This window comes from Mastomys coucha, unplaced genomic scaffold, assembly GCF_008632895.1.
Source record: "Mastomys coucha isolate ucsf_1 unplaced genomic scaffold, UCSF_Mcou_1 pScaffold17, whole genome shotgun sequence".
Classification (NCBI taxonomy): Eukaryota; Metazoa; Chordata; class Mammalia; order Rodentia; family Muridae; genus Mastomys; species Mastomys coucha.
This window is the reverse complement of record NW_022196899.1, coordinates 34,467,967-34,492,513: the sequence shown is the minus strand read 5'-3', so window position 1 is coordinate 34,492,513 and position 24,547 is coordinate 34,467,967. Positions and strand designations below refer to the sequence as shown.

General features: G+C 39.1%; 2 protein-coding genes across 7 annotated transcripts in view; both read right to left on the bottom strand.

Moving 5' to 3' along the window:
- Nucleotides 1–2,177, bottom strand: part of Plk4 (polo like kinase 4) — a 16,981-nt gene extending 14,804 nt beyond the window's left edge. The window contains exons 1-4 of one of the 5 annotated variants that reach the window (XM_031376683.1): nucleotides 1,849–2,177; nucleotides 1,048–1,143; nucleotides 259–354; nucleotides 66–180 (exon numbers count right to left, since the gene is read on the bottom strand). In XM_031376683.1, coding sequence (XP_031232543.1) covers nucleotides 66–180; nucleotides 259–354; nucleotides 1,048–1,143; nucleotides 1,849–1,878 — 337 coding nt within the window. In that variant the 5' untranslated portion in view covers nucleotides 1,879–2,177. Of the gene's footprint in view, nucleotides 1–65; nucleotides 181–258; nucleotides 355–1,047; nucleotides 1,144–1,268; nucleotides 1,615–1,848 lie in introns of those variants that run through there. The other 4 variants (XM_031376682.1, XM_031376685.1, XM_031376684.1 and 1 more) reach the window with 4 other exon arrangements.
- Nucleotides 2,178–11,528: 9,351 nt separating this feature from the next.
- Hspa4l (heat shock protein family A (Hsp70) member 4 like) overlaps nucleotides 11,529–24,547 on the bottom strand; it is a 47,886-nt gene continuing 34,867 nt past the window's right edge. For both annotated transcript variants that reach the window (XM_031376680.1, XM_031376681.1), the window contains exons 15-20: nucleotides 23,291–23,428; nucleotides 20,268–20,393; nucleotides 19,895–20,002; nucleotides 18,810–18,929; nucleotides 14,780–14,941; nucleotides 11,529–12,783 (exon numbers count right to left, since the gene is read on the bottom strand). In XM_031376680.1, coding sequence (XP_031232540.1) covers nucleotides 12,595–12,783; nucleotides 14,780–14,941; nucleotides 18,810–18,929; nucleotides 19,895–20,002; nucleotides 20,268–20,393; nucleotides 23,291–23,428 — 843 coding nt within the window. In that variant the 3' untranslated portion in view covers nucleotides 11,529–12,594. The remainder of the gene's footprint in view (nucleotides 12,784–14,779; nucleotides 14,942–18,809; nucleotides 18,930–19,894; nucleotides 20,003–20,267; nucleotides 20,394–23,290; nucleotides 23,429–24,547) is intronic.

Genomic DNA, 24,547 nt, shown 5'->3' with positions numbered 1-24,547 from the left:
AAAAAAAAAAAAAAAAAAAAAAAAAAAGAGACAAATTCCACACCCAACCCCCAAAAGACACCCACCTTCACTTTCTGAGAAAGGCTTCATTCTGTTCTTTAGATACCTGTTCATTTCTCCATTGTGGCACATTTCTAATACCAGGTATACATAATTGTTATCTTCAAAGTAATTATAGAGCTAAAACAGAAAAGGGTGCAGTCAATTACACAAACGTCCAGCTTTCCTTAACTACTTTTAATACACCTTGTATCTTACCTCTAAGACAGAGGGGTGTTTCAACTGGCAATGTATTTTCACCTCATTTTGGACTCTCTGTACCATTCCAGCTTTGTACATGGCTTTCTTATCTATCTAAAAATAAGAGGCCAGATTTATTTGTTTGGTTTTTATGGTTGTGACTTGATCTAGAGTCCTGTGCATGCTAGAGAAAAGCACTCTACCACCTAGCTATACCCCTAAGCACAGACAAAAGCTCAAGCAACAATCTATGATTGTAAGAAGTCTTTTTTATATAGTCTTTGAAGTCAATTTATCTGTGTTCTACCCTTGCACCTAGCAGAGTACATTCCCATTATGTCCAATGCATTTATGTGATAGCAGAGATTTGGCCTCGGAGTTAGGACTTTCCTTTTTCCAATTCTTCAGAGCTGAGATTACAGGCTGACCATAAGGGTATTCTTGGACTGTTACAGCTACCCATGAACATATTATTATTATTATTATTGTTATTATTATAAATTGTTGACTTCTTCCCATTACCTTAAGTATTCATAGCAACAAAATGTACTGGTCTCCCGAACACTAGTACAGTATAAAAACTTCACTTAAGCAAGGTTAAGAGTCTCTTAAATGTCCTTAAATTCAGATGCTGCACTTAACAGCACTGTCTTTTGGCTATGCAATGTATTACATATGCACACATTTGGCAGGTTGGCAAGGTGCAGCCATTGGCAGATAAAGAGTGGGTCATTTTAAATGGCACGCCTCTATTGCTCTCTAGTACCGTGCAAAATATTGAAGAAACAATAACTAATACATTCTTACCATTTTGATTGCAACTTCCAAACCAGTGTGTATGGACTCAGCTCTGTAGACACCAGCAAATGATCCTTTACCGAGTAGATTTCCAACCTTAAAGTCCTTAAAAAAAATTAAAGATTACAAGTGAGGAATCGCAGAACTAGAACATAAGAAAGTTGGGTAGGGGCTGGAATGAAAAATGGGCCAGAGAGAAAAATGAGACTTGGTTCAAGCAGCTGCCACACCTCGATGATGCAGGTGTCTGGGGTGGAAGGCATCTTGAGGCTCTCAGAGATTTTGTGAGCTCCCTCCCGGATGGAGGCTAAGGACTCTAATAAGCTGGCTAGCTCGGCTCCCTCCTCCGGCCCACCAGGCTCCCGCCGCAGCTCCCGCCACGGTAACCGCCGTCCCCGGGGAGGGGGCGGGCGGAGCGCGGCATTGGAGGCGGGAGTGCTGACCTGACGCCAGGGGACCGGGACCCGAACCGGGCGGGGCCTGTGCACAGCTGGAGACACACCTGCTGGGTACCGGCGCTCGCCTCCGGGAGGGGCTCCGAGGGGCGGGCCGCGTCACCCGCCCCTCCACAATCCGCCCCTCCACAGCGCCTGCCCGCCGTTTCCGCGTCCCTGCTTTACGGGTGTCACTGAGCACGGGTGGGCGCCTTAAGCAGACGGTCCCTCAGCCCGAGCCCGCTCGCCGTCTCCTCTCACGAGTATTCCTATTGAGCCATATCGGATCTTCCCTCAGTACCGCGCTCGGTTCACCTGAGCCCATTCGGTCTCCGGATACCAGAGTCCGCCTCAGTTCCGCGCCCGCCCGCCTCACCTCGATCCTCTCCCCGATGCACGCCGCCATGTTCCCGAGCCGCCGGCGCCCGGGGCTCGGCCTTCTCGCAGTCCCTCCGAGGCAGCACTCCGAGAAGCCAGCAGGTCTTGGCGCCCATCAGGATGCCTTCTCTATGCCGCCGCCGCTGGCGACGCCGCCAACGCCACCGAAAGGTACTCCCGGTACCTCCTGAGGCCTGGGCGGCACCTCGGTGCTACCATTTTGAAAAATTCCCGCCCGTCTCCTGATGAGCCAGACTGGCGGTGACGTCACCACACGCTCCGCTTCTGAGAGGCTGAGGCTGAGGCGCATGCGCAGCAGGGGCTTCCGCGCTCGAGGCCGGAAGTGGGTCCTAGTTTGACGGAAAGCGGTCAGTGAGAGACTGACCAAAACGCGGGCGTTAGCGTTGGATGTTTGTGGTTGGTAGGGTACGTTTTGGCCTGAAGGACGACAGTTTCAGAGCCGGGAGCAGAGCGCAATCCCAGAGGGCCGCCCTAGCACGCGCCGGGCTTTGGCTTTCCCCAGCAAATCATTTGTTTAGACTTGACCTAAGGAGAACTAGGGAAAAAAGTCCATTACCTTCCTTAGAACTGCCCCGCCCCCGCCCGGCCGCCCACCATTTTCACCTTTGTATTTTTCTTTTTTACAGCTGTTCATGTGTGGTGCTTTAAGATGAACTGTATAGGGAAAATACCGACTCTGCTTTAAAGTAAAATAAGGCTGGGGGATGTACTTGAGTGGTAAAATGCTTCCCAAGCATGCACATGTCCTTGGGTTCCAGTTCCTTCTCTCCCAGCAACCCGTTGCCCAGACATATTGAAAGTTGGACACAGAGACACACTTGGGGTTGATTCCATCAATTCTAAGGAGTTCCAGGCTAACCTGGCCTACCAATCTCACAAATTTATTTTGAGCCATATGTGAATGACTTAGGCTAAGTCATTTTCCTTTAAATATGTTTTGATGAGTAGTTGTAAGGATTTTTACAAGCAAAGAGGTAGTCACAAATTAGTAAATAAACAAGCAGGGGTTTGCTTTTTAGCTTAATTGTCCTGAGATTTTTAAATCAGATTCAAAAAGATCCAAAGTAATGACTTGTTTTCTGAAGGTCCCTCAGTGTGTTATTCCTCAGTCTGTGTATTATCTCCTTTAAAGTCCAGGTCTAGATTCCTATCCCCAAATGCCAGTGATTCCAGGACAAGAAGTGAGTCAAGGTAAGATTCCTTTGGAAAGACAGCAAGCCAAAGATGGCACCTGGGGGGTGAGGTGGGGTGGGGTGGGCGGTCAGGGGGTCTGGCAACAAAGATGTTATCTTAGTGGGAGCCCCTGTCTCAAAGGGCAATTTATAGTCAGGAATAGGAACTAGGCGTAGTGGGCACTTTAAAAATGTTCTATGCTAAATGAGCTCCTCATTTAGGACCATTTTGTCTTTGGCTGTAATATTGAGATAATTAAGGCCAATCTCCACACATTTAGATGAACACATTGTTATCCTGCAAGCAAGGCATCATTTCACAAGTTTCCTGCTTTTCAGTTACTGTGAACATCTCAGGGGTTGGAGATATGACACAGTGATTGAGAACTAGTTGCTGTGGGAGAGGGCCATATTTAGTTATCAGTACTCACTGCTGTCAGCTAGCCTCTTGTTATCAAGTCCATGGGCTCTGATGCCATCTTCTGGCTTCTACTGACACGGCACTCACAAACCTACCCACATATACTCACATTATAAAAATAAAATCTAAAAACAAAAAAGTTGATCTCATTATGTGCTAGACATTCTCAAAGCTGCTTGAAAAGAAATATGCCTGCCTTATGAAGCTTGCACTTTTGTGTGAAGAGATGTTTTATAATTAACATGTGATTTACATACACACAGGAATGACTGCACATCAAAAAATAAAAACCTGGAATTTAATGGGTTCATTTGTAGTTTAAGGAATGTTTACATTCATAGCACCACTCTCAATTTTCAACATGATTTAACATTCTAGAATTTTAATTTCAAGCATATTGGCATATAGAATTTCTTTTGCAGTGTCTTAATAGGTATGGGGCCCTGCTATGTACCTCAGGCTGGCCTTGAATTCCAGATCTAGATTTTAGATGTGTGCCACCCGGTCTAGCTTCACAGATGAATTACTGTTGCTTAAAAGTCTTACAGCCGTCTTTGGTATTCCTGGGCTTTACTTTGTGGCCTCAGTGTTTTTGTAAATATTTCACATGTATTTAAAGTTTGTCAGAATCCATTAATAGTCTATGACTATTGATATAAATCCATGATATCTAGTTACCTTTTGTTACTTTATATATATTTATTGCCTTCTGTTATCACTTCATTGCCAGTTACTTTCTATGTTCTGAGACTTGTGTCAGAGCTGATATATTTCTGGTGAATTATCTATAATCAAAGAATGCCCTCTTTATGCTTTAAATTTTTCATTTATACTACTCATATTTACAGAAGCATTTTTTTTAAACCGGTAGAATCACTTTTTATCTGAGCCTTTCACTTACCTTTTGGTATGTTCTTAGCATAACTTTTCCTCTATTACATATATATTTTTTTTTTTTGGTTTTCTGTAAGCCACAAATACTCTTCAAGCTGGCAAATATATGACACCTTTTAAAATAGTTATCAGTGTTTAGTTTTTTATTTGCTTAATAAGACAAGGGTCTCTGTAGCCCTGACTGACTTTGTACTTACTTCAATGGACACCCTCCCTCCATTTCACCAATATCCACTGGGCTTAGTAGGCTTTTAAATGTCATTTCAATGTTTTCTTTTCTTCTTTTAGCAATGTAGTACAATTTGGTTTAACTTATCTTCTATTAATGTTCTTGTCATCTCTAATCACTAAGGAAATCAGTTTTATCCTGCTCTGTTGACAGAGAGGTTAAACAGGTGGCCAAAAGCATCATTGTGGAAATCATGTTCACACTGCTGATGTCATGCTGCCTGTGAGATTTCTGGGCTGTGTGAACCATCTTGAATCTATGTCTTTATCCAAAGGGGGAAATTTTGTAGATAAATTATTAAAGACACACATATAATAGAACAGTCCCTTCTTTAAAACATTTTCCTTCCTCTTATATTACATAACTAGAAAGTTGGGGTTTTGTTTTTGTTTTTTGTTTTTTTAAGAAATCCTTACAAATTTTCAACTCAGGAGCAGTTGAACTACAGTTCAACCATCTAAGACTTTAGAATGTTTCATTGAGACTTTGAGACTTGGTTTCTCTGTGTAGCTCTGGCTGTCATGGAACTTGCTCTGTAAATCAGGTTGAAGAGATCTACCTATCTCTGCCTCCTGGGTGCTGGGATTAAAGGAATGCACCACTACCACCATTCTGTGGCTGAGATCATTTGGAAATTTAAAGTGTATGGAATAAATGTTTTTCTAGGTTGAGGATACATATCCTTTTATTTTTTACAAGCTATCTTAACCCACCCACAAAGATTAATAATTGCATATATTTATCAGAACAGCAATTATTGGTTTCTTTATTAATATGTTCCTTTATCAGGAACACACAGAGACATATATATTTTATTAGGACAGCAATTACTTTTGCTCCTGGAACTGGCCTTGAGACACAGAGATCGTCTTTCCTCTGCCTCCCAAGTGCTGGGATTAAAGATGTATACTACCACACCTGGCTTTGAGATGTGGTCTCTCACTAAACCTGTAGCTTCCCAAATGGTCATCAAGTTCCAGGAATCTCGTGAGTCCATTTCCTCAGTGACACTAACCCCAGTTTTGTTTTGTTTAAGTGGTTGCTCTGGATCCACACACTTGCACTTGGATTTTAATGAGACAACCCCCAGCCCCAGCCCCAGGAACAGCAGCTCCTTTTTATTTTACATGGATGTGTGCATGCACATGCATGTCACAGTCAGGACCATTCTGTACAGTTGGTGTCACCCTTTCCCTCATGAGATCTAGGGAATAGACTCAGATCCTCAGGCTTGCAGAGCAAGTGCTTTCACTGGCTGAACCACCTTGCCAGCTCCAGGACCAGCAAGTCATAAACAGAGGACCTGAGCAGAAATTCTTCTCAACCTGAGAAGTTCCAAAGCCTTTCTTTACTCTCAAGCTTTTGTCCATTAACACATCTAAAACTCAAAAACAACCATATGAATCTTCAGAATCAAACGTTTGAAAATTACTTTAAAAAAAAAAAACCATTGTTACCTTAAGTTATCTTATCCCTCTGAATGCCATGATCTTTGCTTGTCAAAATAGTATTGAGTCGTCAAAAAAAAACCCATTGTTATGCAAATTCCTTATTTAAGAAGATTTGGTGACCTGTCATCAGTGTTTCATGAAGTGAGTCAAGTTCAACACTTAAACATTAAACCTCTGGTGTGCAAAACTCATGGTTCAAGGAGCAGGTAGAATATGTATTTATTATTGTTACATGACTTCTTGACAGTGTGGACTGACATCCAAAACTGAATTGCATTTATTATCAATTGTTAACTTGTTTGCTAGTATGAAGATGCAATTTACATACACAGGAAATGTTTTATGCTTTTATCATTCCATATGCAAACATTTTGTGGATATATTTGTGAACCAGTCAAATTCCAAAGTGATATTTATAGATTATCAGTTAACATTGAAAGCCATTTTATGTCTGTTCATGTCTGTTATGTCAAAATTTTATAGACATGCCACATTTGATTATAGTTTTCTGCATTGCATTGCAAACAGAATTGAGAAATCAAATGTATAGTTCTTCTAAAAGGAAGAAAATTAAGACTAGTTACTAAGCACTAACCTGTCAAAAGTCCTTGTGCAGGAATGATGGAACAGAGTCCCTTTGTACATGGTTGTGATAATGGTTGTGAAGATGACTGGAAGACTGTTTATACCAGAACTGGACAAGTTAGCATAGCTTTCTTTAAAAACTGTTTTGGCTGGGCAGTGGTGGCTCATACTTTTGTCCCAGCATTCAGGAGACAGAGGCAGGAGGGTCTCTGTGAGGCAAGTCTGGTTTATATAGTGAGTTTCATTTGAGGACAGTCAAAGCTACACCAGACCAAAACAAAAAAACTTCTGTGTAATGTGATGTAACACTACACAGTTAACAGTGGCTTCTTCCTCCCAAATCTAAGAGGTGACCATTTCATATTAGGACTCTCCTTCTAAGACACTAAGCCACAAAAATTTATTTTAGAGAAAAAGTGTACACACTGTAAAGCTAGTGTTTCATCTTAAATTGCTTTTTAACATGCACATTCTAAGCAGGCTGACATGATTTTAAAGGTGTTTTTACTTAATCTCTCAGAAGGAACAAACTTAGAAAACTTAAAAAAAGATGTAGAGTGCTTTTTCTTAATCAGAAGTGAAAGTTATCTGCTTTTTACTTTGAACTTCTGACCCTTGTTATTTTGTCATACTTAACAGACAACATTCACAAACTGACTTCTTTTGGTCCAGAACTACTTCAATGTCACTATTAAAACTGGAGATGATCAATATGCAATATTCATCCTGGCTTATTACATATTATATATGATATAAGAGCTCCAAATCCTGTTAGTATTAAAAAGGAAACAAAGGGCTGGTAAAGGTGGCACACACTTAATTCCAGCACTCAAGGCTGAGGCAGGAGGATTACAAGTTGGAAGCCAGCCAGGACTACATATCTAGACCTAGTCTCAAATATAAAGGGAAAGGGACTCAAGTTATCTAAACTGCTAATTTAATCATCAACATGACAGATGCATGCTTTATATATCATAGAAGAGAAGAGTTAAAGAAAATAAAGGTTGTAGGAGCAACTCATTTGTAAACACTATTTAAATGACATTTTACATACAAACCAATTGTGAAAGCTAGTTGTTTAAATTCTATAACACAATTTAAAGCATGTTGCACCTCACCATCTCTATAGGCTAAGGATGTTTTTATAATCATCCTGTGACTTGGGTGACATAGCTCCATACTCCAAGCAAGGGTCATGATATTTTCAGTACAATGGATATGACTGCATCATGCATCACATGGTCATGATTTAGTTACTATCTTTGGCTCCCTGATTTGAAAGCTCTTGTTTTCAATATATTTTAACAAATATGTCCTGCCTCTTTTTATTATTTGCTCTTAAAATATGCTAGATACATCTTTAAGAATCCAGTTGGCTGGCTGGAGAGATGGCTCAGTGGTTAAGAACACTGGTTTCTCATCCAGAGGTCCTGAGTTCAATTCCCAGCAACCACATGGTGGCTCACAACCATCTGTAATAGAGTCTGGTGCCTTCTGGTTTGTCTGAAGACAGCCACAGTGAACTCAAACATAAATCTTTAAAAAAAAAAAAAAAAAAAAAAAAGACTCCAGTTGTTGAGGAGTCTACTTCCACAGGTTTTTGACTTTCCTTTGAAGCAGTTTGATTTTCAACATTCTTAACATTTTAGATGCTCCTTTACTGTTTACAATAAGAATTTTGCCATGTTTAGTGGTTTGAATGAGAATGGCCTCCATAGGCTCGTATATTTGAATGTTTAGTCAGCAGAGACTAGAACTGGTTTGAGGAGGATTACAAGGATTAGGAGGTGTGATCTTTTAAAGGAAGTGCATCACTGGGGGTGGACCTTGAGGTTTTAAAAGACCATTAGAAGGCCCAGTGTCTGTCTCTGTCTCTCATGCCTGTAGATCAGGATGTAACTCTCAGCTACTTCTCCAGCACCATCCTGCCTACCTGACACCATGCAAATAGACTCTGAAACTATAATAAAAGCCTCAACTAAACACTTTCTTTTATATGAGTTGTCTTTGTCATATGTCTCTTTTCAGCAACAGAACAGTGTGCTAACATATCATGAAACTTTACAAAGACTTTGGCAGTACTGTAAGCCCAGTACTAGATTGTTAGGAGACAATGAATATGTGAAAAAAATATATTTTTTGAGATTGTATATTTATTTTATGTATATGAATATTTGCCTGAATGTTATGTTTGTGCCTGAAGTGCCTGTTGGGACTAAAAGATGGCACTGATTCCTCTGGGAATGTAGTTACAGGTGGCTATGAACAGTCATATGGGTGCTGGGAATCTAACCTTGGTCCTTGGGGAAGAACCAGTACTCTTGACTGCTGAGCTATCTTTCCAGATGCAAGAAGTTAATTTTGTGAACTTTAAAGAGAAATATGATGGTCCTCTAAAATTTCCTGTCTGCTTTAAAATTATTTAGTTTGTTAAAGGGTTGTTAAACATATGGAATTGAGAAAGAGGGTAACAAGTATGAGAACTAGACTCTATAAGCACCTCTCTTTTGTGTTTTTTTTAAGTCATCTACATTTTCAAATATGGACTAAAAAAATCAATTAGCTCTTTCATTAAATTTTATACAACCAAATATCACAAAGCACAGTATATCTAAAATGTGTCACTTCTAAGCCTTCTAAAATATGACTTTTTTTTTTTTGCTTAGGGTTCTATTCCAGTGTTAAGAATGTTAATGAGGCCCTCTATGCCAGAGCTGTCCCCACCCCTAGCCCTGTTTCATAAAATTATTACAAAGGACTTAATTTGTCTGAGTTACCAACCCCTAGGTATCAAAACCACATGGGAATGCCTTCTGGAATTGTTTCAAAGGTCACCATTACATTCAAGTGTTTAAGAATAGAACAATGATTTTACTTAGTTTAGTCCACACTGATCTAGCTGATCATTATTTCAAGGTCTCTCACCTTTTCAGGTGGATTTTTCCTAAATCACAGATGTGCTAATTGTGACAAAATGCTTAAAAAAAAAAATTTTTTTTTTTTGAGATAGGGTTTCACTATGTAGCATTGACTGGCCTAGAGCTCTTTATGTAGACCTGACTGGCCTGAACTCAAGAAACCTGTTTGCCTCTGCTTGAGGAGTGCTAGGATAAAAGGCATTTGCCACCATGAGTGGCTTAACACTGTCTTTAAATTGATTATTGAGCTCTATAATTTAAAGATGCCTTGTTAGGAAATAATCACTTGATACCCACCTCCAACCCAGCAAAACTGACATGTTATCCTAGTACCTGAATTACTTGATATTTGTAGCTCTTTAGAATTTAAGGATTCTGGACTCTGCTAAATAACTGTTTTCTGGGGGTAGAATCTTACTTAGTATAATCCAGCATGGCCATAGTAAAGTTCAGACCCCTTTCATCTCCATTCCTGGGTACTTGCACCCTATCTTGTTGCATGAGTTTCTTTCTTTCTTCCTTCCTTCCCTCCCTCCCTCTCTCCCTCCCTCCCTTCTTTCCTCTTTTTCCTTTCTGTATCATTTAACAGTCTTTGTATAGCTGGTTATTAAGGATTTATCTCTTTTTTTCTGGGAGCAGATGGCTTGAGGCAGGGCTTCTCTGTATTGCTCTTCCTCTGTAAACCAGGCTTACCTCAAACTCAGAGATCTGCCTGTCTTGCCTCCTGAGTTCTGAGACTATAAAGGTGTGTCCAACACACCTGGCTTAATGGCAGGTTTCTTAAAGGAAGATAATTTGTACTTTCAGAATTCAACCATACTAACTTATTTTTAGTTCCTATCTTTTTTGAAATAGTATGATGGATAGTAACATTGCTTTGGCTATGTATTTAAAATTGCACCTTTTTTGCTTTGAAAACACTTGGATCTAGCATTACCTATTTCAGTGCATATTAAAGATGAATTTAATCATACTGTCTACACAAAACTACTAAGGAAAATACATTTTCTTTCTTTAAATAACATAGGTTTTTTTTTTAATTCACATCAAATTGGTAAAGTATACATGTTATCTTTGTATGTACTAAACTTATTAAATGAGATATTATATGATTGTATATTTTTTTTCTCTAAAACATTATCACTACTTGGAAGTGACTTAACAGCAGGATGGAGAACCTGAGGCTCTGCTGGACACTCAGGTGCAGGGAGAGCTGTTTCTTCTCCTTCTAGTAGGTCCTGAGGAACAGCCTCTGACTGCGTGCAAGTGATAACCAGGAAGCAGCTATAAAATCTCTGTGATTATACATTCCCTTTACAACCATGACTTTTTTTATGAAATGGACTTATGTATATATTTACCATACAAATTAAAAGTAACTTATATCTACTTAAAATGTATTTCTTCATTTATTGGATCTAATGGTTTCACTGTAATAAAAGATATAGACACTTAAAATATGTTGGAACTGTATGATTTTCTTAATAAAAAGGGATGGTATCTACCCCCAGAATCTGAATAAAAATTCCTGCAAAATGACCACCCCACCCTCCTACATTCTCCTTTCAGTGCAGACTACATTGTAGGAACAAAATCTCTATTAGAGAACTCATTTGAGAAATGACTATCCCTAAAGATAGTATACTCTCAGTCTTCAGCTACTTAAGAAAAAAGTCAGTATTGCGTTTAATATAAAGATTTAGCTTTGGGAAAACAAAAAGCCTCTGAAAATTGTAACTGAAGTTCATCTTCAGTGAACAGCATTAGGAACACAAGGGCCCATGCATTTTGTCTTGCTTCTGTCCTTTGAAGATTGAAACATCACTCCAGCCTTCCCCATGGTTAAATAAAACAGTTCCAAGGCTCAGGACATAACTGAATGGAATGAACAAGTCTGTGATAAAACCACAGACCAGGTCCTTAACATGGCTAAAGTTCACTGTGCCTTTCCCCATTTAAGAAGCACCAACCCTGGAGCCAAGTTTTCAAAAGGCAATTTAACAGCAGGAACTATAATTTAATCACATCATATCATATTACACTATGTAACATTATGTATTTTACCTACTGATGTAACACAGTTAAGTTTATTACAAGCATTATTTCCTAAGACTTGGTACAGGTACTCCTTTCAAGGAATTACTGCTTATTTAATAGTGTCTATCTACATTGGAACATTAAGTCAGTGATAGGTATATATAACGCAATGCATTGTGCACTGTCTCCCTACCCCAGATTAAGGTATTATTAACAAGAATGAATTAAGAAAACCAACACAACTATAAAAACTGAACCAAGGCCGTCAGCATCACAGATGCGCACCTGAGCATCAACAGTGCTTTCCCATAGGCTTAGCATTAGTGGAGCAGCAGCTGGTCCTTTGGACAAGTAGGTCAACAGTTTCAGTGAAAAGTTACTCTGAGAAAACATAAATCCACGCTACCAACAAAAGCAGCAAATGCTGGTGTTATCCAAATGTCATACTGCACTGTCCCTCTCTGAGTGTCATTTAGATCATTTATGTGATGAAAAGATTGGATTCATTGTGGCGCAGCAGTGGGATGGTCTAGATGTCCGAACCTCCCATTTGTTTTAATATTTAAGTGACAGCATTAGGGAAACTAGGAAAGGGTCAGTGTTAGTGCTGATGGCTCCAAACCACATCATCTTCAGTTTGTTTCACAATAATAAGGCAGTTAACCCCCTGCCTCTGCAACAAAAAATCAATGCAGTATCTCCTTCCTGCATCGAGGAGCTGAGGGCTATGCAAGTAGAAGCTGTGACTACAGTGGATGGTTGCCGAATACATAGCAGTCCTGCATACTGACACAAAGTATGTAAGGAGAGCTCAAACTGATTTGTACATCTATATTCAGCTAAAGCTTCACAGCAGCAATGGACAGCAATAGTGCACTCAATATAGACACTTTTCAAAACTACTCCAAAAAACAAATGACAAAAGTAGTTAAGAACAACTGAACATATGTTGTGTGTACCGGGCATAAAGGATGAATGGGCCCTGTAGTTAACCCACTGCTTGAATTACATGAAACTTAGTCCACTTCCATCTCTCCAGAGTCGGTGTGCTGCGAGCTTCCTTTGGGTGGATCTAGGTTGGTATCTGAGCCACTCTGTCCGTCCATTGGTCCATTGTGCTCACTACTAGTTTTTGCTTTGTCTTCAGGAGCTTCTACTTTTGGTTTGGGCTTATAAACAATGGGGTTACAGAAATTATCCAGTTCCTGAAAACAGAAATGAGCCATGTCAACTATTACACAAAACACTTAGATATTTGTTTGGTGTTCTCTAATCTCTCTTGTATCCTCATACAGAGCCTGATATAGCTGCCTCCTGAGAGGCTCTGCCAGTGCCTGACTAATGCAGAAGTAGAGGCTCACAGCCATCCATTGGACTGAGCACAGGGTCCCTAATGAAGGAGCTAGAGAAAGAAGCTGAAGGACTGAAGAAGCTGAAGGGTTTGCAGCCCCTTGGGATGAACAACAATGTGAACTAACTAATACCCTCAGAGCTCCCAGGGACTAAAACTCTAAAGAGTACACATGGGGGGACTCGTGACTCCAGCTGCATATGTAGCAAAGGATGGCTTAGTCAGTCATCAATGGGAGGAGAGGCCCTTGGTCCTGTGAAGGTTCTATGCCCCAGTGTAGGGGAATACCAGGGCCTGGTGAGCAGGAGGAGGGAGGAGGGAATAGTTTTTTTTTTTTTTTTTTTCCCCCTGGAGGGGACACTGGGAAAGGAGATATCATTTGAAATGTAAATAAAGAAAATATCTAATAAAAAAATAAATACTTCAGTACATTTAACAATTCTATTACTGTACCTTTTATCTGTTTAGTTTCTTTAGACAGGGTTTCTTTGTGTAGCTGTGGCTATCTTAGAATTCACTCCAGGTTGGTCTGGAACTCAGAGATCTGCCTTTCCCTGCCTCCAGAGGGCTGCTATTAAAGGTGTGAGCTGCCACCACCCACCCAGCTACTGTACTTATTTTTAAAATATTAAATTTTGTTTTTATTTCATGTGCACTGGTGTTTAGCCTGCATGAAAGTTGTGTGCCACAACCTTTGGAACTAGAGTAACATACAGCTGTGAGCTGCCATGTGGGTACTGGGAAGTGAACTCCAGACCAAGATCACTTATAGTTTGTTCACAATAAATTATGTCCTTATTTCCTTTCAAGTGAGAGCTGTGTTTTAATGCTTATGTGATTTTTTTATAGATCTGTAATTCTTTTTGTACAATATGTTGTAATGTCTTTATAACTAAAACACCATATTTGATAGTTATATCACATATATAGTAGCAATTCCTTGAGTCTATATAGTAATCTCTAGAATTTTGAGTTTTGGCTAGCAGGTATACACTCACTTCAAATGTTTACACGTATGTGTATATATGCTCTGACATGATGTCATGGTAGAGTACTCACTGCTCCACATCCTTCTCACTGTGGCAGAGACTGAGCAGAAGCTCAGCAAGCAATACAGACAAAGCCACCTGCATCTTGGTGACTGGGTACACATCTCTTCTCTGTCAGCCCTCTAGCTCAGAGTCTTCACTTAAGACCATTTGCAGACTTTTGCTACCATGCTTTTTATAGCTTTTGACATTTTTATTATCAATGTTTATTAAAATTCAACATTTATCTGAGATTACATAAAATTACAAACAGAATTTCACAGTGAAAGATTCCACACTCCAAAGACTGACCTATTGCAACAAAGTTGTTAGAAGTCTCAAGGAATCTGGATATTTAGGTTGATCACACTGCTGTATATCGTTCTGTATTACTTTCAGAACTTAAAAGCCAGCAATGTGTGGCAATGTGTGGCAACTTTCAAAAAGGAATAGAGACACCATCACACCTAGAGTTCAAGTAAGCAAAGCAAAGCCTGGCCTTAATTGTTCTTATGGAAGTTGATTATTTCTCAGAGTGTGATATCTATTAATTTTTTAGTCCTTAAATGTATTTATTGCTTAAACTTGTTAAAAAGGATGTTTTAGCCAGTGAGATGGCTCAGCAGGTAAGGGTACCTGCTAAGCAAGCCTGGCCACCTGAGTTCTATCCTTGAAACCACCCAAAAGTGAGCACTGAGAATCAACCACCACGAAGCTGTCCTCTGCCCTCCTGTGAGCCACGGCCCAGGCACCCACACACTCACTACTGTCCTTTCACGCAGGCCACTGAAGCACATTTGAAAAGGGAATGGAGTTTCTTACCTTTGACTTTGTTACTATTTCTGACACTTTTACCACGGGATCTTGAGTAAGACTTAATTTATTCTGTGCATTCATCTTACTGTTTAGCCAGTTCATGGAGTCACTGATGTACTTTTCAACCTTTTCCATTTCAGCAGGATCCAGATGATCATATCTTTCATCCTATTAAAAATTAATAAAATGGTAAAAGAAAAAGAAGTAACTGATTTTTGGTAAGTAATGGCTTATTGATAATTTCTCCTTAAAACATTCATATTCTTTTTTTTTTAAAGATTTATTTATTTATTATATGTAAGTACACTGTAGCTGTCTTCAGAAACACAAGAAGAGGGCGTCAGATCTCATTATGGGTGGTTGTGAGCCACCATGTGGTTGCTGGGATTTGAACTCATGACCTTCGGAAGAGCAATCGGTGCTCTTACCCCACTGAGCCATGTCACCAGCCTCAACATTCATATTCTTACTTACAACATACTTAAATGTATATTCATGTAAAGGTGCCACATATGAAATGACATAAACCAAAGAGACTAGGGAAAAATATAAAAGCAGTACAGACTTGCAAAGGACTCCCAGAAGTCAGCTTTGGAAAAGAACTACTAGTGGAGGCTCTGCATTGTCCTAGAGTGGCTAGGACAGAGTAGAATTTATACAGATTAAGGAGAAAATAGATGCACAGGTACATAGTGTGGGAGAAAGAAAATTCTGAACATAACATAAAACTAGTTGTCACATTCTTTAAAAAAAAATGACAACAGAATTCTGTCTAAACAACACAACTGCAGCTTCTACATCTAGGAATCCACCCCAAAAGTCAGTTTACATCAGCAGCCAATAGAGCAGAAAGAAGCAGCAACATAACATGAAAGCAAGATTTCCTGATAAGGATTATGGACAGCCTAGAAAGCACAGGATGACAGGAAGGGGAAGTGTTGAGGAAGGGGACGAGGGCAAGAGGTCATGCATGACATGAAAGCACAGTGGGGGAAAGAGTCCATGGAAGCAGGAGGAAGCAGAAGGTGCGGAGGACCAACCCAAACAAATTTCCTTTGAAAAAGACAGAATGAAACATATACGAAACTGTACATGCTAATTACATTAAAAAACTTCTATTAATGTATTTTCCCTCACGTGTTTTGAGTAGGGCCTTACCTAGACATACCTGGGCTTATCTTTATCCTCTACCTTAGCCTCTTAAAGCATTGAGATTAAACCCCAAAGTTAAAAAGTGGGACTATGAAGAGGCCATTTTCAGAACTGTTAAGCTTTTTCAGACATTCAAGATTCCTTTGTAAGATTACAAATTACATATCATCACACTGGACTTCGCTTCTGGGCTGCTACATTTTACTCAAGTTCTTACTGTCTCAGGGATTAAGCTTTATTTGCTAGTTTATTTGCAATAATCATCAAATATGCATTTTAAAAAGTTATCTGTAGCCTGAGCCTTTTCCCAGAACGCTTATATCCAACCAACTTGAGGCTATTTGTAAAGTCTGAAATTTATACTACTCTAGTTTAATAGACTCATATCACCACCTACTTTTTGAAGTTTTCTCCATGTCAAAATATTTAAAATGCAACCCACCCATATTAAAAATTTTGGGTTAATTTCAGACTGTTATCCGTATACCTTATAAGCAAGATAAATGCAAAACTCTAGTCACTTCTGGTCTTTCATTATCTGGTTCGAGCTTTTGTCATTTCTTGATTGCATTATTATAGCCTACTACTGAATGCTTCACAAACTTAGTCAAGTCACATTGCTTCTAGTTTCTAAAACCTCCAAGCTACCTGTATCAGTTTGAGATTTACTCAAACTTTCACAACAGCTGAGACGAGGAGGCCTTCTGTGATCAGGCATCTGTTCCCTTCCTAGATTTATGTCACAGCAGCTTTATTGTTTCTTCAGAATATTCCCCCAGTCTGTGTGGGGCAAGGATGGGGGGGGTGCAGTAACATATATATGAAGGTCAGAGGGCAACATACAGCAGTCAGGTTTTTCCCACCATCACATGTGACCTTAGGATTAAACTTAGGTTGTCAGGCTCAGCAGCCTGGATGTAGGAAGCCATCTCACTAGTCCACAGTTTCTGTTTTCTGTTTTCTTTTTCTTCTTCTTCTTTTTTTTTTTTTTTTTTTTTTTTTTTTTTTTTTTTTTTTTTTTTTTTTTTTTTTTTTTTTTTTTTTTTAGTTTTTTTTTTTGTTTGTTTTTTGGAAACAGGGTTTCTCTGTGTTGCCCTGGCTGTCCTGGAACTCACTCTGTAGACCAGGCTGGCCTAGAAACTCAGAAATCCTCCTGCCTCTGCCTCCCAAGTGCTGGGATTAAAGGTGTGTGCCACCACTGCCCGGCTCACAGTTTCTGTTTTCAACAACATTTCCTTTCCACACATTCTGAGCTCTAGCTTTCCTCAATTTTTTCTAATGTCTCTCTCTCTCTCTCTCACTCATTGTTTGGCCTTTTCTCAAACATAGCCCCTGGAGGTCCCTTACCTTTCCTATAGCCCCTTTACCAGCACTTTATTTTCCAACTGAGGCGTATGAGAACAAACTAGCCCAGAATTTCTTTTTGCTAGAGTCCAGGATCCACAAAACATCCTGGCCCATAATTAGAACTCACATGCTTAATCAAATAAAATCTTGGTTTGCTTTGGATAATATCTTAAACACACATATTCAAGATGATCACTAAAGTCAGAGGAGCACTAATCATGCCAGATTTAAAATATGCTTTATATTTTGTCTGCCTCATTTTCCTTTTCCATTATCAATATATTCTGTTTTTGAGTACTCAAGAAGATTGGGCTAACCAAATTACAAATTTTCTTTTTTAACACACAGAATGTTTACTTCTGAAATAAAGAATTAAGTTGTATATTGGAAAAAAGTATACACACAGAGGATGTATACACACTGATACCAACTGCTTCAGTATGACTCCTGACTACCATCATTTACTATCTGTGCAATCCAACAATTTGTTTAAGCATCCAATCTCCTCCTCCTTTTTTTTCTGTTTGAGACAGGATTTCTCTGTGTAATAAGTCCTGGCTATCTAGCATTCACTTTGTAGACCAGACTGGCCTAGAACTCACAGAGATCTGGCTGCCTCTGCAGACCTCCTGAGAGCTGGGATTAAAGGTGTGTGCCACCATGTCCAGCCCAAGCACCCAGATTTTTCTAACATTCGAATTGAGACAACAGTATTCACAGTCCATAGGTATGAAGTGGCCTGGTGAGGACAGTGTGAGACTACCGGCTCACAGTGCTTAGATTTACTGAGCACCTGGTGAATCTGAGCTTCCGGGATGATGTCTCGTGATTCTGCTGCTGCTCTCTCATGCATGTGAGTGCACTGTAACATCAATGATCAAATCTGGGTGATAACTGAGTATCGGTAGTGACCAGTAAAGCTGACCTCAGGGGACAAGTTCAACAAGATGGTCTTGTTTGTCTTGAGTGTTCTGGAACAGCCCTGTATTTACAGGCCTGCTGCAATACAAAAGAAGCAGTGGGGACACAGGAGAGACTAAGTACCAGTAATCTCTTTTAAGTCTGCTGGGTTCTCTTCAGATGTGTGACTAGCCACTTACTGTTTTATCTAAAGGCACACATGACATATATTACCCTGCCTGAAGCTTCAAATCAGTAGGGAATAGAGAGTGTTTGGGGTGTGTACAAAGAATAAAAGGAGATTATGGATGATGAATGATAGATGGAAGATCAACAACAAATCAGGCAAGAAACAAAAAACAGTTTAGAGTCAAGGAAGACCTTCTCATGTAAGAAACACAAAAGTGAAAACAGTGGGTGTTGCTACTGGGTTAAAACTTAAGCTATGACTTCAGGGAATTCTAAAAGGTGAAAACCTTGGCGTTTCAATGTCCTGGAATCCTCTATTGGTAATTGTTCACTAACAAGCTGTGAGTTTGGTATGCTCAGTCTCTGAAGTGGTAACACTGCAGCGTTGGAGCTGAGGACTTCTATAGTCACCACATATTAGCAGCAGCTGCCACCATGACCTCAGTACCTTGTTTCTGTATGCTTCTATCACTTTCAGGACAAGCTGAATCTTTTTCCCCAAGTCATTTAAAGCTTTTGGTCTCTCTTCATGCTCCACATACTTCATTTGAATGGGCTGGCCATATTTCTATCAACATAAGAAACATTTAAAAAGAATGATTAGAGTTTTAAGAGAATATATTTGACCCTTACAGGATGATAAACAGGCAAAAACAAACATGCCTTTTCTGTCTTCCCACAAACAAAAGTGTTAATGTGGCCCTTACTGTACTTTAACTCTCATTTTATCTAAAGCATTCACTAAGGATTACCCTTTGACTACTTTTTTTAAAAAGTACACTGTAGCTGTCTTCAGACACATCCGAAGAGGGAGTCATATCTCATTATGGGTGGTTGTGAACCATCATGTGGTTTCTGGGATTTGAACTCAGGACCTTTGGAAGAACAGTTGGTGCTCTTACCTGCTGAGCCATCTCACCAGCCCAAGATTTATTTATTTAATGTATGAGTGTTCTTTTGTTTTTTTGTTTTTGTTTTTGTTTTTTGTTTTGTTTTTCAAGACAGGGTTTCTCTGTATAGCCCTGGCTGTCCTGGAACTCACTCTGTAGACCAGGCTGGCCTCGAATTCAGAAATCTGCCTGCCTCTGCTTCCCAAGTGCTGGGATTAAAGGCATGTGCCACCACTGCCCAGCCCCCCTTGATTACTTTCAAACCCAAAGACCCAATCAAAATTGTCAGTCCTCTCAAAGCATGGTGCTAAACTGCATAGAACTACTTGAAAAAGACAATAAGGACCATTCTACTACATACAGAATTCACTTTAAAACTTGGATTTCAAATTTTACTTTATTTTTGAGACAGGGTCTCCATGTGTAGCCCCTGCTATCTTTGAACTCCCTATGTACAGTAGGCTTGCCTCAAATTCATAGAAATCCACCAGCTTCTGTATATCCCAAGAGCTGAGTGAAGTTAAAGGCATGTACCACCATGCCAAGCAAAACGAAGCAAACTAAATGCCAATGCTTTTACATCATAATCTTTACATAACTGCTTCAGTTAATAGTCATCTACCCCTTGCAGCAATCCACTAACCTTTAACTCCTGAAGCTTATCCACATAAACTTGTTTAGGTTGGTCCTCTCCTTCTTCATAAAGCCAATTTTCTGTGTCTTCTAACATTGCAGACAGCTTATTCATGTCCTAAGTTACACATTTAAGAGATAATTACAAATGCCTTCCTTAGAAAAAAAAGTCATTAAGAGATGCTTTTTAGCTCAATACCAGAGTCTTCTGACCTTATTCATAAACATGTTTTCATTATCCTTCTGCAACTTGAAAAATAATTAAGATTCATCTCTACATAGGCTCAAAAATTGACAATAACAAATTTGATATACTTTTAAACATAATTCACAGTAGGACTTTCATGTGAACATTCAAGTAGTTCTTACAACTTTAGACTTACTTCTGGGGTGATGAACTTTTCGTAGACAGTGCCCAATTTGTCTCTGAAATCATAGACGTATTCTTCAACAGCATTTTTAGCATCATTTCTTTCTTTCTCTAATTTATCCTGCATTATCATCTTCCCCTATTAAAAACGTTTCAGATTGTCAAAACAACACACATTAGAGAACTTCTAGTTAAAACCATGATGCCACTTCATACCTCCTAAGAGAAACATATTTAAAAAATAAACCAGAACAGAATCTTTGTGATTGTAGAGAAACTGAAGCCCGGAATACTGGTAACAATAAAACATTCCACATCCATGGACCACAGGGACAGTGTGGACAGTCTTCAAAACTAATGAACTATAAAGCTGGGCATAGTGGTACATACCTTTGATCCCAGCAGGTGAATCTCTGAGTTTGAGGCCAGCATGAGCTACATAGTGAGACCCTGTCTCAAATAATAAATGAATAAAGTAAAAAATACATTAAGTAAATGAATATAAATTCAAAATTATAATTTCCCTTAAACTTAGCAATTCTATTCTTGAGCATATACCCAAATGAATGGGAACTTCACAGATATGTGTATGTCAGTGTTTCCTGAGGCATTATCACCAAAAGTATAAACTGAAGCATTCATTAACTGATGTACTGATAAGTGATATATGTGCACATAAGACAGAATTATGAGGCTTAGAAGAAGTTTCACATATGAGTGAGCCCTGAGATTATGCCAAGTAAAACAATCCAGGACAAAAGGACAAGTATTGTCTCATTCAATTTATGTGAGCTGCATAATTACGCAGACTCTTAGGAGATGGGAAACAGATGAGTGTTCAAGGAGAACTGAAAGAAGGGAGAGGAGAGTTCGGATTTCATACTACAGCATCTCCATCTTGGAAAGCCGTAAGCTATGGAAATAGTAGTGATGGTTGCACAATGCTAAATACAATGAATACTAACTTGAAAATATATACGTGAAAATGGTCTTAAGATGTTAAATTCTATACTACATGTATTTTAAAAAGTAACAATATATTCCCAAATCACTGACTTGTATGCTTTGAGTGAATGAATTACATGGTATAGAACTTAAACCCTTGTAGTAGCTTTTGAACACATTTATACATGTTCAAACTCCAGTATCCCCATTTACTTGCTGGAGACAGCAGGAAAATTACCTACTCTTAGTTTTCTTACCCTAGTATGACTCTAATTCCACATTTCATGGCTGTAACTCACACAGAGTATCTTCCTCCACACCTGATGCACTACTCTTGCTCAGGGGTGTATTAACAGCAGTTGTCATGCTGAGCTTTGGAGACTGATCACCTGATCCAAATATGAAGGTTATTATCTGATTTGAGGTAGCATACTACACACAGGCTTCAGTTTTCTCATCCATAAGATATAACCCTTAACAGAACCTACACATCGTGTTTGTTTTGAGAACTTCAAAGATGTAAGAACTGTTATGATCAAAAGCAAGGAAAGAATGCGATTATAATTCTTGAACAAAATTTCACTTAAAAGCACTTGGTTTTCTAAACACAAGATTCCTTTATAAACTATGATACAGTAGCATAGATTTAAAAAGAGACATTTAAAAATTAATCAAAGTCTTGGGGGCTGGTGAGATGGCTCAGCAGGTAAAAGCACTGACTGCTCTTCCAAAGGTTCTGAGTTTAAATCCCAGAAACCACATGGTGGCTCACAACCACCCATAATGATATCTGATGCTCTCTTCTGGTGTGTCTGAAGATAGCTACAGTGTACTTATTTATAATAATAAATCTTTGGGCCTGAGTGAGCAGAGTTGACCAGAGCGAGTAGGGCTGACTGAAGTGAGCAGAGATCCTAAAATTCAGTTCCCAACAACCACATGAAGACTCACAACTATCTGTACAGCTACAGTGTACTCATATACATAAAATAAAAAAAACATTAAAATTAATCAAAGTTTCATTTTACACATAAACCTACTATAACTATAGTTCCTACAGTTTATTCCTTTGGAAAAATTAGGCTCCAAATATATAAATTCTGAGTATTATATGAGATTTTTTTAGGAATTATTATGCACGAATATTATTATGCCTTGTTAATAGGTATTATGCATTAGTACATTTAAAAATGCAAGCCCTGTAAAATCAAAACTTCTTCGTGTAATGATGGGCAGTTAAACAGTTGAATGCAACATGCCTCAAACAGTAGAAATTAGGAACCATCATTTCAATATAAATTTAAAGGATAAATGTAAGTATAAATATAATCATGTTATACAGTTACTACTAAAGAAATAACTCACTTCTCAAAAGACTGGAACTAACCATGAAAATAGACAAGAGCAGGTAAACTGTTAATGGCAACAAAGTTTAAATCGCTGTTAATCAACACTCTGAACAGTCTAAGAATCTATCACACACTTACAAAGAGGGCTTGGTAGGCCAGGGGAGAGGTTACATGTCTGTCATCTCAGAACTCAGAAGGCAGAGATCTGGAGATCCAAGCCAGTGTGGGCTACACAGGAAGACCCTCCTTCAACATCTCCCCAAAACAAGACAAAGAATCCCCTAAATCAAGCCAAAACAAGAGAACAAAAAGGGGGTGTTCTTACTTTATTACTCTTGAAGGCTACAAAAAAATGGAGCCAGAGGTAGTGGCACATACTCATAATCTTTTAGCACTTAGGAGGTAGAGGCAAGAGGATCAAGGGTTCAAGCTCATCAGTTGTTACACAATGAGTCTGAGGCCAGCCTAGGCTACTTGAGCCCTAGCTTAAAAAAAGGGGGGGGTGTGTGTAAGAACTCACTTCAGAAGGCTTTTTTCTCTAAAGTAGATGCCTTTTCATATAACTAAAAGTATTATATATGGTACTAATACAGCTGATTATTTTGTCAAAAGCAGTTTAATGGCATTTATAATTCCTTAATAACTGCAGGACAGATTACCTAGATATCACAGACAACCTTTGACTCCAATACAGCATCAGAATGCAGGTGCTGCTATTCAACAGCAACTCTAACTTACATACCTCATTTTCAATGTAACTATTGAGAAGATCTTGAGTCAGTTGTCTGTACAGGCTACTCTGGATAGGTAGATCAATACTCTTGATTTTCCCTTTTTTAATAGTTTGATTTATGCGATCTTGCTTATCTGAAGGAGGTGCCTGTAAAAGAAAATCAAATCAAAGGGAAATTTTCTAAAGCTAACAAATATAAATTTTAGAGGTGAAACAAAAACGCAAGTCAAACAAACCTATTGCTGTGTTCAATACTTTATAGACTGTACGGGCTAGGGATGAAGCTCGGGAGTAAAGTGCTTATCTAGCATGCACAAACTCTGGGTTCAGTTTCCAGGATCACCCCATGCTTTCACACACACACACACCCACACACACACACCCACACACTCACACACTCACACACACACACACACTCACACACTCACACACACACACACACACACACACTCACACACACTCACACACTCACACACACACACACATTAGTTCTAATAGCCTTTTATATTCAATGTAATGCTAAATCTTTACTACATTTGCAACATGGAGTTGGAAATCCAAAGCTGTAATGAACTAGTACTTCACATGCAGTACTATGGTTATAATTCGTGGCAAAGGAAAACAAATATAAGTAAAGATATAGAGAAACTGGAACCCTTCTCTTAAACTGATGGTGATATTATAAACTATATAGTGATTGTTGTCAGTTTTTAAAACAGCTGAGCCACTGCGATTGTTCATTGAACACTTGCTGCTAAGCCTGACAACCTGAGTACAATCCCCAGGACCCATATGCAAGTTGTCCTTTAACCTCTACACAATATTTCTAGCAATTCCATTGATGTGTCCAAGAAAATGAAAATATACATATAGAAAACTGTGTCAAAAGTAACATTCTCAATAGGAAAACTACACTGTAAACGCTCATCACCAACACATGAATAAATCAGAATGTGGGATGCACTGATCAATGCAGGAATCAAATACTAACACATCTTACCAGGTTTTACATAATTTTAAAATCATAAGGCTATGCTGTCCAGCTGGACTTCTATATGGGGCAGCAGAGTGTCGCAATGAGCATGGAGCTGCACTTACCCATGGACTATCTCCCTAGCCTACATTGTCTTATTCAGACACTTGCATGATGAAGTAGGGAGGCCTAAGAAGTCAATGGGGTCTGGTGCTCTCATGGCAGCAGACCTGGAATGTGATTAAGATGTAAGGTACCTTACTTTCCTGCTTACCATTACAGTTGGCTCAGGT